At 34.0% G+C, this 12955-nt stretch overlaps 2 protein-coding genes across 4 annotated transcripts in view; both read right to left on the bottom strand.

Moving 5' to 3' along the window:
- LOC115449414 (dedicator of cytokinesis protein 9) overlaps nt 1-978 on the bottom strand; it is a 43809-nt gene extending 42831 nt beyond the window's left edge. For both annotated transcript variants that reach the window (XM_037442077.1, XM_037442078.1), the window contains exon 1: nt 768-978. In XM_037442077.1, the coding sequence (XP_037297974.1) occupies nt 768-815 (48 nt within the window). In that variant the 5' untranslated portion in view covers nt 816-978. The remainder of the gene's footprint in view (nt 1-767) is intronic.
- Nucleotides 979-3634: 2656 nt separating this feature from the next.
- LOC115449415 (high affinity nerve growth factor receptor) overlaps nt 3635-12955 on the bottom strand; it is a 32738-nt gene continuing 23417 nt past the window's right edge. Inside the window, exons 2-8 of one of the 2 annotated variants that reach the window (XM_030177227.1) lie at nt 9759-9840; nt 8822-8965; nt 8390-8490; nt 6473-6676; nt 5967-6189; nt 5725-5883; nt 3635-5641 (exon numbers count right to left, since the gene is read on the bottom strand). In XM_030177227.1, coding sequence (XP_030033087.1) covers nt 4860-5641; nt 5725-5883; nt 5967-6189; nt 6473-6676; nt 8390-8490; nt 8822-8965; nt 9759-9840 — 1695 coding nt within the window. In that variant the 3' untranslated portion in view covers nt 3635-4859. The remainder of the gene's footprint in view (nt 5642-5724; nt 5884-5966; nt 6190-6472; nt 6677-8389; nt 8491-8821; nt 8966-9758; nt 9841-12955) is intronic. The other variant, XM_030177228.1, reaches the window with a different exon arrangement.

Genomic DNA, 12955 nt, shown 5'->3' with positions numbered 1-12955 from the left:
AAAATTACCCTTTCTTTATCTATTCGTCCTGATTTCTTGCATGGGCTAATATCAAGTACTTTTTAGATATAAACTACTGCTCGAAAGTGTGATTGGCCACTAGGTTTTTACTAAACCATAAAAGTAGTTAATAGAAAGTAGCTTTCAAACATTACACAAAACTAAATCTGAGTATAAAAATCCATATAATAAATATTATTTACTATTTTACTTAATGAATGGCCACTGTATGATGTTATATTTGTAATGCTGTATCAGTACATTAAGTGCACAACAGCTGAGTAGCTTGTTTGGCTGGTTTACAATATTCCAACAATAATGTTATGTAAATATGGCATGACAGACATTCATATAAGCATCAATATGTATAATGTTAACTAAATATTTTGGATAATGTTTTGAATAGATTAAAAATGTTGCAATTATACATTTCATGGAATGCTGTATTGTATTTTTTTTTTGGGTATTATAATATCCCATGAACTTTAAATGTGCTCTGGTAATCATTTGTACTGTGTTGTTTTATATTAATTGGTAATATATAATATAATAAAGTGTATATTATGAATTTTTTAAACGCAATATTTTAATATCTACTTAGAAAAAACAATGTGTTTTTTTTTCTTAGAGAAAATCTAGCGTGTGTGGCATGTTTCGACATTGATTTAAAATAGAAACCTGTATTTTTTATGCCAAGCTCCAGTGAACATAAAGTAAAAGCATATTTTCTAACGACTTTTTATGAAAAAAAAACTTAAATAATTTACCTCGTACTCTGCGCCACTTTTTTTCACTTTAGAATTGACTGGAGGCATCTTGAAGAAACATCTGTACACTTTAGCAAATTAAAATTGATCGATAGTGAGAAAATTTTGAAATGTTTACATCTTGAAGAAATCAATCTTTTCGCATTTACAGTCTGCCGAAAACAGCAACGAAATCGAGCGTAGCGAAATACAAATGACAGACAGCAATCAGCAACTAGGGATTGACACACTCACAATATGTTACAGCAGCATTTTATTTTGATATCGATGTTAACTATAATATTAATTTATCGTTACAATAAATTGATAATAAAGATTTTTCCACAAAGATTTTAAACCACATTTATAATATAAATAGGTACTACATACTAAAATTTTATTCTCATACGTCCCTACCTGACGCAAAAAGAGTAATGTGTATCTGTGTATGTCTGTTTGGGGCATTGGAGCTTCCAAACGAATGAACCGATTATAATTAGTAAACACCTATTATGGCGTTTCTCTAAACGATCAATTGAGTTCCATCTGTCACAGATCTGATTGATTTAAAGTTTATTTAATAAAAGTTAAATAAACTCCCAAAATGTGTAAACCTTTTCTCTTTGTAGTGCGTAGTTAAAACCTCAAATGAATAACTTTAACCGTAAAGGTAAACTACTGGTGTAGGAATGAACATACGTAAAATTACCAATTTATCACAGTGACTAAGTATTGTCAGTACCTGTGACCATCTATTTATTGTGATTGAAATATGATATTATTAATCAACTTCATGAAATGAACGGATTATGAATACCAATATGTTAAATTTATTATTTTTCTTTTTACTTAGAAGTTTGGCAAGTAACCCCACTTCAATATTGGTTACTGATCAATATAGTTCAATATGTATTATATTATTATCATAAAAATATTATATTATGCCACTGCTAAAACATATTATGAATACTTTAGGAAAAAATAAATCCTCTTTTTTAGACGTAATTTTGTTTTTAAGCACCATCTAATGAAAAATGCATTATTTTATATTCGGATTCTTTATGTAATAGTTATAATTTTAATCAAGAGATGGCCCTACACCGTCCTATTTTAGAGTATGTATTTTAATTCAAAAATTATAAATTATAATCGATCCCAAAGGACCAAGATTATCATTATAAATATTATTTGTAATAAGTTACTCACTAGGTATTAAATTTTATAGGTAGGTACCTACTTAGATAACAACTTAGAGCAAGTACCTTTCACTAAGGATAACAATATTATTATGAAGTTATCTTTCTCGGTTCCTAGGTATCTACTTGTGTTGTCATGGTCGTATCCTTAGTTCCCATAAAATAGAATTTAAACAGCTCAACATAATTGGATGCAATAATTCGGTAATTTTAATACTACTGGAGCATGGGCGCCGAGATTAGTTTAGGTACCTGCATTTGCACCTAGGCACTATTCGAAATATTAAGTTATTTTCTTTTTTTCAAATTCAAATCGCGCGGGTTTTTGCAAATGCTTTATCACAAAAAACCCTTGTGGTCGATAGTTCCTCTTGTTGCAGATTAATTCAGTGCCTTATATTTTAGCGAGAAGTACGCGAGAAGTATGCCAGGACCGTGCAAAGTGGCAATCTATAGTCTCTGCCTACCCCTATGGGATAAAGGCGTGATATTATGTATGTATGTATGTATATTTTAGGTGATTTATTTCTGGGCTCCTGCCCAGGGTGGACGTACACCTACTTGCACCCCTCACCCGGCGCCCATGTAACGAGGTTACTCTCGTGATCTTACGCTTACTAAGGCGCGCTAGAAAATAGTTCTAAAGAGCAGTTAGTCTAAGATATATAAAAGCTACCGTATCCATAGGTAGGTGGATATGTTTTTACTCACTTCAATTAGATTTTGTAAAACATTTATTTACCTTTTTGCTCTTCAGATGATAGGTAATCGGCCAAAGATCTATGTACCTAAACCTTGAAGCGTCGCATTGGTTAACAATAACGAGGCTCCAGCCACTCAAAAAGTATAATAAATAGGAAAAGGCCGCCAGTGACTAGGTGATTGGTTGACTCCTGCCGTGGCGGGTAGCCTGTGTCATACTATAGACGTTAAAAGACACACTCGAAAGGTATAATATATTATGTAAGTTCGTTAATAAGTATTAATAAGTAAGATGATGATTTTTATTATTGATCGCGTATTACTTTACTGCATTTATTTGGGGCTGAATCCTAACTCCTGGCCTTACCTATACTTAAACAGTAGCAGCCTTAGCTGGCGCGAGGCCCTAAGTGGCAGCAAATAAAGGTTCTTAGGTTTTAATACTGTCGTAGGTGGTTAGATGGAATTTGTTGGTAAGCGGCGATAGCCTAGTTGGGTGTGGAACGGACTGCCGAGACGAATGTCCGCAGGTTAAAATCCCAAGGGCACACACCTCTGACTTTTATAGAAAATCATGTGTGTATTCTTTGTGAATTTATCGTTCGCTTTAACGGTGAAGGAGAACATTGTGAGGAAACCTGCACATCTGAGAAGTTCTCTATAGGAATTTCGAAGGTGTGTAAAGTCTATCAATCCGCACTAGGCCAGCGTGGTGGACTAAGGCCTAATCCCTCTCAGTAGTAGAGGAGGCCCATGCTCAGCAGTGGGCAAGTATGTAATACAGGGCAGATATTATTATTACTATTATTATTATTGTTGGTAAGCTGGATGATCTAAAAAATGTTCTCAGCTAAACCAACGCGCGAGACTCTCCTAATCGCGAGGCCCTAGGTAGTTGCGCGGTTCGTTCCACCCTTTCTTTGGCCGTCTCTGCCTATATACATGTAAACACCTCTGATTCTTTAGAATATAGAAAAAGTAAAAAAAAACTTAAATAATGGTATTGTTGTATATTTTAATACAAACTGAAACATTAACATGATTTTTTTTACCATACATTCGTACAAACATTAAACGTCGATATACATAGGTAATAAATATTTGAAACCACATTATCATATTATCCATATATCGTTTAACAGTTATGTTATACAGGCGGGCAATTAATGAGATTGTCCAAACCTTGGATTATGATTAAACAGACAAAAATATCTGCTTTCGACTACTTACGTTAAGATGTTTTATGAGTAGGTAATATTTTAAATGCATAATTCTAGATTTATAGCTCTTAATTACTTCTTAAATATTATTAACTAACTTAATTATTATGTATTTATTTATCTATAACAACCATTTTATGTACATTGTCAATATTTTGTCTATCTTTATACAATAGGCGCAATCATAATTATGGCAACACGGTGGCTTTTATAATAATTTAGCTAAATCTAGTCCAGTCCTAAGGAGTTTCAATAATAATAGTAAATCTGTAATGATAAAAATAAAATACTGTAAACCAATACGAAGTAATTTTGGTTCTTACATATATTTACACATCTTCGCTCATGACAATTCATTTAGAATTTTGATGTGTTATTTATTTGGTTTAAATCATACCTTACTTGAGGACTAGAAGTACAAAATATATAAAATCTTAAGTTTATAGAATCAGATGTCACTTTATCTAACTATTACTTAATTGTGATTTATACAAACGTAGTGCGTATACTTATCATAAGCTCGTACATACATCTCATCATTGAATACAAAAGTCAGTCGTATCATACCTATGTCCATCTTCATTAAACCAAAATGGGTACGAAGGTTTATATAAGTATCATAAAAGTAATATTATGTTAACTGTACACGTTATTCATATTTTAGGTACTTTTTATTTTTGGTATAAGACACACAAAACAATAATAAATACACGCCTACACAAACATCATAAGTTTTATCGCTAAACTTGAGGTTCTCACACGAAAATTATTTAGATTTTATTACAAAAACATCACACTTAAGTCGATAATTGAGTATTATCTCGGTCACGTCCAACCTTCATTACTACATCATGGGTGTTTACCAAAATGTTAAACTAACATTTGAATTATGTGCTGATATCGAAGCTTGAAAGGAATGTAGCGGTGAAAGATGTGGCGGCGGCCGGCGGTGAAAAATGCAGAATGTACTCCGAAGCCGACGCCAGAGATGGCCGTCAAGTGTCTTCCTCCTCATCTTCTTCTTCACTCGAATCCGACCTTGCCTCAGGGTCGTTGTCTCCGAGCGCTAAAGCTAGGTAATTTACTGGTGACTGTCGTGTAGGAATCAGATATCCTGCCGAATCTTGGGCTGGATTTGGGGGTCGCGGTAATCGCATTTGTACCGTTGTCACACCACCTGCTGCTGCTAATTCTAATTTCCTGCATATTTCGTCGAAGCTTATTCTATCACGCGGATCAGTTTTCCAGCACTCACGCATTAGTTCGCAGGCGAAGCGAGGGCAATCTTCCGGAGGTACAAGCACTATACCCTGCAATATCAACTTTGTCGCACCATCGTTGTTATGTCCGTAGAATGGTTGTTTTCCTCGGCTGTAAATTTCCCACAGTACTACACCGTAAGACCAAACATCAGATTCGTGTGTGAAGCGCGCGTATACTATACTTTCTGGCGACATCCATCGTACAGGCATTGGCCTTTCCCCTCCCATTTTATAGTAGTCACACGTGTAAATATCTCGAGACATACCGAAATCAGCAATTTTAACGCTGAGGTGAGCACCGACGAGACAATTTCTAGCTGCCAGATCCCGATGAACAAATCGACGCGAGGCAAGATACTGCATACCGCGAGCCACTTGTAATGCGACGTGAAGGAGTGCGGGTTCGTCTAAATTAGGACCCGGACGTCCACCGCCTCGAGACCCTCGTAACACACCAGCCAAATCACCTCGCTCCATGTATTCAAACACCATCCAAGGACTCGAACTAATGTCATCTGTAAATGAATTAATATCATAAACAATATGCTGGTAAAAGCTATGTAAACTTGAAATAATTGTAACTTGTTTTTTATCATACCTTTGTATACAACTCCAATAAGAGTAAGAATATTAGGGTGCCTAAATGCAGACATGATTGAGACTTCTCTAACGAAATCTTCTTCTGCACTACGGCCCGCACTTTCTTTTAAAACTTTGATTGCTACGACTTGTTCATCATTAGCAGTTCGTAATAAACCTGTAAAGAATTCGTTTGCAATTAGTCAACCATTAAGACGTTGATAGATATTTTTGCTACTTACTAAGTTACTGAAAACTAACCCCTATGTACTTTGCCGAAACATCCTTCGCCAACTTCTTCAAGAAACGTGAGCGCGCTGCGGTCTAACAGAGGCACCTGTGACTCTGAGGTATCGTCTGTGCCAACCACGCCGGGAGTGCCCCCGCCCGACCCTGGATGCGCCGCTGTGCCCGCTCCGTACACTCCATACTGGGGGTTCGTTATATACCTTTCAGCAAGCAGAGGTTCTCCTGGTCGCACACGCTATAAAAAATTCCGCAGTTTAACGTAACGGTGTGCACCGGAAATATTAAATTTTCCAGATTACTACTGACGAACTTATTTTAAATTTTGATAATAGAAACGCCAATAAAGTATTTGAATAACGAAAATTTAATAATGAAAACAAAAATAAACGAAGACCAGAATAAAGATAATTTAAAAAAAAATATAATAATAATAAGTGAATAAAAGCATTTCTACCTTTCCTGCTCTGATAAAAACCATAAGTTTCAATATATTATAAACAATAAAGAACGTATATTACCGGCTGCGTTTTGTTGTCTCCTTTGCACATTCTTCGCCTCAAATACCACACTACTAGAGGGATGATCACCACTAACAGCACCGCTCCGCTGATCAATGCCGCCAGTAAACTTGCATTAGCGTCTATACCAGCACCGAATATTGTCGCTGAGTCGCTACTTGCTGTTGCTTCTGCTAGGACTTCACTACCCACGGATTTTGACATCTAAAACATAAGATTTCGTATTTTATTTTATTTTTAGAAGGTGCTCTATAGTTTTGTTCAATGAACGTGGAAAACCATAGGTTTTCTCATCGGTAAATTGTTAGCCAATTTCTGTAGCTAATTATATATATTTTTTGACAGTTCTTTGCTTATACAGGCTTAGAAGTCAAGATAATTGCAGCTAATGCACGTGATCCGTAATATGAGGTTAAAGAGTTTTGAGATATTTCGTATTACATAATATCACTGTTATAAACTTACTAAAATTGGTACGCTGTAAATAAATATCAGTATTTGGTATTTACTTTAAATTAGATAAAAATTACAAAATCAAAGTACAATAAAATAATGTATACTGTTTATTATGATCTAACAATAAATGTTTATATCAATTTGTTAAGTTATTTAATACTTGAACAAGCAAACGTGGACAAAAGCTAATAAAATATTTATATTACTAGTTTCGATTCAGTACACCAGGAATTGACACTCGATAGATTTGTTTTGCTTTGAATATTCCTAATGTAACGGAGAAATTGTCTTTCGCGGAAAAAAATTGTGAGAGTTATGATCTCGTAATGCCTTAATATAAGGCCGTATATTATTCCGTGTACTAACCTGATGTGACTCATTTCTATAAATATTGTTCTATAAATATTATATTATAATTCTTAAAATATTATGTTATAAATACATTTACACATTACAGAATATGTTTAAAAATTATGATGCTTTTGTGGTCTCAACAGTAGTAGTTGTAAGCATTGTTGTAGGCACTGATGACGATAGTGTCATAAAAAAAAATACATGGGACGTTTAGCTTCAGACCCGTTTCTGCATCCCACGTGAGCTAGGAAAGACATCAGCACGAATTTTGAAGACACCGGGTAGAGGAACTCGAAGAGTCACAGAAAACATAAAATTTATTTTATCCTGTATCAAAATTAATTGAGCAAAATCAATGACACTAATCCAATTGTTTCGCGAGCCGCGTTTTAGGGACATCAATTTATACTATACATATATTCTGTATGGCTACAACTAACACAATGAGAGAATTCCGACGGCACACATTGGTCGTTATTAAATTTGAACTTAACGAAAACGAATTTGAGAATGCAAATTATCCATTTGTTACTACAGTTAAGCACAAACTATTGCCATCATAGATATATACCTACATAGATATTTTATATAAAAGTTACCTAACAGATACCTGTATAACTAAAATGCTCTCAATTTGGTGACATCGGCTTAATGTTATCGTCGCTGCTGACCTATCATGAATATTTATCAGTTGCGATGGAAAAATACTGATTTTGTTTTCCATCCCGTCACTTTGATTCGGTTTCATCAAAATCAATACTTCTATTGATAAACTTTGTTTAGTTTATCTGAGCTTAATATAATTATTTAGTCGAAAATGGTGCCATTTTATTGAAAATGCAATGTAAGTGAAGTGACTACTTTACTAATTTGCTTGCTTTGCTAGGAAATATTTACTGTGAAAAATATTAGATGATTTATATTACCGTAGTTTTACATACGGCTTGAACTCGGCTTTAAGATTTTTAATTCTTAATTACAACGAAAATATGCTGAGCGTAGTTAATGTTGTTAAAACATTAATCATTAATAACTAATATTAGTATATGCTCGTAATGGGAGAGATAAACAGATAAAAAGGTATCTAATTAAGATTGATGGACTTACTTGTGTGGTGGGCGGTGATGGTGCATATCTACTGTCGCTCGAGTTGTTCGTGCGAGGCTGTGGTGGGATCACGTTGTAGATTGGCTTCGGGGTCTCCGTAACTAGAAATTGTATTCATGTAGGATACAGTTGATGCCTTAATTTATTAGTGTGAGTTAATAATATGAACTGATTACATTAGATAGAAGGCACGGCTATTGGTAAATATAATGTAGAAACTATAAAATATCGATAAAGTTTAGTAGACTTTCTGATCTCATAATAATAACTTTAATTTTATACTGGTAACTTCTACTTACATAACCTGTCTGAACAAAACTCAGTCAATAGGGAGCTTATCACAATAAATTAGTTATAATGTTAACATTATAATTTAAACCTTCATTCTTACGATATTAGCTTCAATTTCTGTTAGTGTATATATTTTATTACCTGGTCTCCGTGGGCATTGCAAATCTTCTGTGACGGGCAGTCCATTCGTCGTGCATCGGCAGTAGTGCGCTGTGCTATTATGACGCATACACGCGGCTTCCTTTATACAGGAGTTCAGCTTGCATTCCCCTGGGAAATATATTCCTGAAAAACAAACGTTCATATTTAATTTATATAGATTATTTATAATATTTAAAGGCTGTAATTTGTAGGTTTCTAAGCACACCAAATTTTTTAAATTTATGTCAGTATAACAACCTCCAGTATACAGTTAACCATAATGTATATATGTAGGCTAATTTTTCAAGCAGGTATAGAATTGCATGATAGTTTCATTAGCAAGCGGCTTCGTGTGCCTGATAGAGTTTTCCGGGATTAAAGCTTTGCCGTATATTTTTTTAGGATAAAAGTAGCCGTTGCTCTTTCCAGAAACTCAAACTATCTTTATACAAGTTTTTATCGATAGCGGTTCTGTTATTCAACAGGAAATGGTAACAGACAGATAGAGTAACTTTTGAATTTATATTAAACGTGTGGATACTTGTATGAAAGTATGAATGGGATTTGAACTTCTTTTCATATATGATTCAATCAAAATCAAATCACCAATTTCCTCTTGCGTATTTTAATTTGATTCCTTTTATGTAGCCTTGATATAATTTTAATGGTGATTTATATAATAAAAGTAGCTCTACTAAGTAGATCAATAACAGTTTGCCGCATACCACTATATCACCGTTTTATTCCTTTCCGCCAACAACCATCTTTATGCAAGTATTAGTAATTATAACAATAAGTGAAATGGAGTGTCATGCAGTATATATCAATTTTAAATTGAGAGATATTTGTTGATATTTATGCGCAAACGTGGCGCTTACCGCGAGGGAAGTACCACGGTCAATGGTCTTATCATAAATTATTGGTATAAAGAAATTACTTGGGGGTTCTTCGGGTGCGCTCCCCTGTCGTGATTCCTCTCGAGCAAATCTTGCTAATTTTAGTGAAGGAGCTGGCTGTTGCTGAAACAAAATGAATAATCAAATTTTAAATAAATTCATGCATATTCTAATATTAAAGGACTGTCCCTTAAAGTCGTACAATTACACACCGATATCTACTCAGAGAGTAGTTGGTTGGTTTTTATAAATTATGAATTTTATAAAAAGTATATATAAATGTAAGTAGATAATATTAGCATGTCCAAAAAAACAAATAAAACTGAAAGTGTTCCAGACATGTTCAGAAAGAGGGGACCGTTACTAATCTAAAAAATTCAAAGCACACTTTTTTTGTTGGTTCCTTGAAGCCAAAAACGAATTTCCGACCTCGATGTCTGTTACGCCATTGTACTTGAAAGGTGTATAATCCGATCTTAAATTTTTACAATAGAACGTGACTACGTTTAGTATGAATCTCCAGCGTACACGACTCTCTTATACAACTTCCCTATACAAGTTATGTAATCACAGAAAGAAGCCTGTGAATACGTGAAGCGTGAGTGTGTTGGGCTTCTCGATGTATTGTATTCGCATTTTTCTGTTATCACATGGATATCACTATTTTTGCTGGTGCTAAGATATATTTTGTATTCGCTCGGATAGCGGCCATCTTATGGCCCACGTAAGTGTGTCGTGTTACGGGATCAGCCTGTGTATATCCGGTTCTATTAGGCCGGCATAATTGTGTCGACTGCCGAGGGGTAATAATCTCTCGTCATCGACATTCTATTGGACCCTACTCCACTTACCATCAGGAGCTGTAGGGTCACTTTTCCCTAGCGGTATATAAAAAACCCGAACTAGCAAAAAAGTATTCAATAAAAATATACGAGGTAGATCTAAAACCGGTAGTAAGGTTTGCAATCCCGCACTATTTTTTGTCAGTTGGAAATTTGCGGTAAATTCAGAATTATAGTCGTTACTGTTGTTATTTTCGCAAGAAGTTTAAAAGTTAATTGTGTATGTAAATAAGAATGTCATTATTTTGAAATATTTCATCAAATTACGTACAAATAATTATTGTTTTACCAAATAGGCAAATATGAAACTATATTTGTTATCTATAATATTATTAAAATAACTACATATACAAACTAACCTATGTTACCTGTAGTCTGTACATATTATTAAGTAACTAATCTCTCTATATGTGCTTATTTACTTCTTGCTGTTAAATACTCTTTTAAACATGCGACCAAATATATATTATAAAATCAAAACAGCGACTGCTAGTTTCTTTTGCCCGTTCGGTATAGTAAATCCTACATTTAACGTTGATTGCAGTAAGGATCAAGAAAATGACGGTCACCGACGAATGCATCTCGGAGCCGTAAGCATTATACAGTTGGCGTTACAAAATATTTTTTTCAGGACCACATAATTAAATCTTGTATTTATTGTCCTCAAACGGTTGTTAGGTTGTGTTATCGCAAAATACTTTTCTCACGCGTGTTGTAGCAACGGTTTGGATTCGTTCTTACGAGTTATAGCAGCTCTGATCTTATTCTGTGTAAACAAAAAAACTCCATACAGTGTGTTGGTCTACCTTAACATTGAACCCAGGACCTCCCAATAAACAGCTTATACGCCAGGTCAAAGAAGTGAAGAAATTCAATATAGCTGACGCTGGCTATAGAAGATTTTAATATTTTAATAGTAACATCGCCGATAAATTAATTTTATTAGTTTGTCAGAAGTGTATCAATTAGATCAAGCTATTTACCAAGTAACTATATAGAAATTATCTCCGTTTCTGTTTCAACCCGAATTATGCCAGGTTTTAATGTAATTTTCACGGTAGCAAGCAAAGTTGATTGCTGCCCCGCCCACCTTTGAGCATTTATTTACGGTACATTTGAATCACGTTTAAATGTTTATCTATAAATAACTTTATTGCTATCAATCAGAACACATTTTCATATTAATTGAATCTGTCAGTTTGAAAAGTATCAAACTGACGAGAAGGTTTTGTGGCGCCAAACGACTAGACCACCAATTGACTGACATTCCAAAATGATACCTACCTATATAGGTATTGATGCGCGTAAGATACGTATAATTATTATTGTGATATACATATTCTACCAACTAATAAATAATTCCAGAGGTAAAGAAGAATACTGAACAAGCAGCAACAACTCGCCAGTCATGTCAAACACCTCATAAACAAACGATTACATTACATTAGAATACATTTTAAAGCTAATGCCTGCGCATGTATAAATTCACTAATTACTGCTAATTAATTACCATTGGATTATCTTGGTACCCTTTGCTCATTTTAATTAGGCCACGATCACATGTACCTATTCTGGATCCGTCAACTACACAACAACTACGAAATACATTCAAATTCCATAACATAAAACAATGTGGTCACGTTATTGCGATGTAGGACATAGGTTATTTTTTTTATTAATTATACATACATTTTAAGTATGTATAAACGAATACTTTAGAAGTAAAATTCGTTTGTTACCTCGATGTACATTGTAAAAGGCGCTTAGCCTTTGATACTACTGATGATATTCGAAATAATCAATGGAAAAACTTCTACAAATTTATTTACTTACTTAAGTATATAAAAAGGTATTAGTTTTAAAAAGGTAATATTCAATTGAAAGAGCGTACACGTGATTTATGGAATGTTGCAACATACTAGTATCTAAAATTCGGATCCCTTTTTTAATATGCCATAATAAGTAGAACAATAAAGTAAAAATAAGACTATTGGGCAGCGCTACCTTATCTGTGGTACGTTTAAGATGCGCGCTCTGGAGTTATTTTGGCCACCTTATCGAGGAGAGTGGCCGCACTCTGCCGTGGCCTGGGGTTACGATAAATCAATAATATCATATATCTAAGTGAATTATCGATATTTTATAGTTTACGTCTATTTACCAACATTCAAAACAAGCATGTTATTACTCTAGACTATAATTTTTCAATGTTAGTTGATGTTTGTATAAACGAGAAGAAAATTATGCTGCGTAATAATTAATGTTTTCCTTAAATTATAATATTCTTTGCACTCCCATAAACTACAGCTACTTTTTAAATATTACTCACCTGATAGGAACATAAATTAAGTAATAATATTTTGTAATACGTATTTTTATAAAATGATGAATCTACC

The sequence above is a fragment of the Manduca sexta genome, chromosome 23 (genome assembly GCF_014839805.1).
Source record: "Manduca sexta isolate Smith_Timp_Sample1 chromosome 23, JHU_Msex_v1.0, whole genome shotgun sequence".
Classification (NCBI taxonomy): domain Eukaryota; kingdom Metazoa; phylum Arthropoda; class Insecta; order Lepidoptera; family Sphingidae; genus Manduca; species Manduca sexta.
The sequence above is the reverse complement of the archived record's forward strand: the minus strand, read 5'-3'. Positions and strand labels throughout refer to the sequence as shown.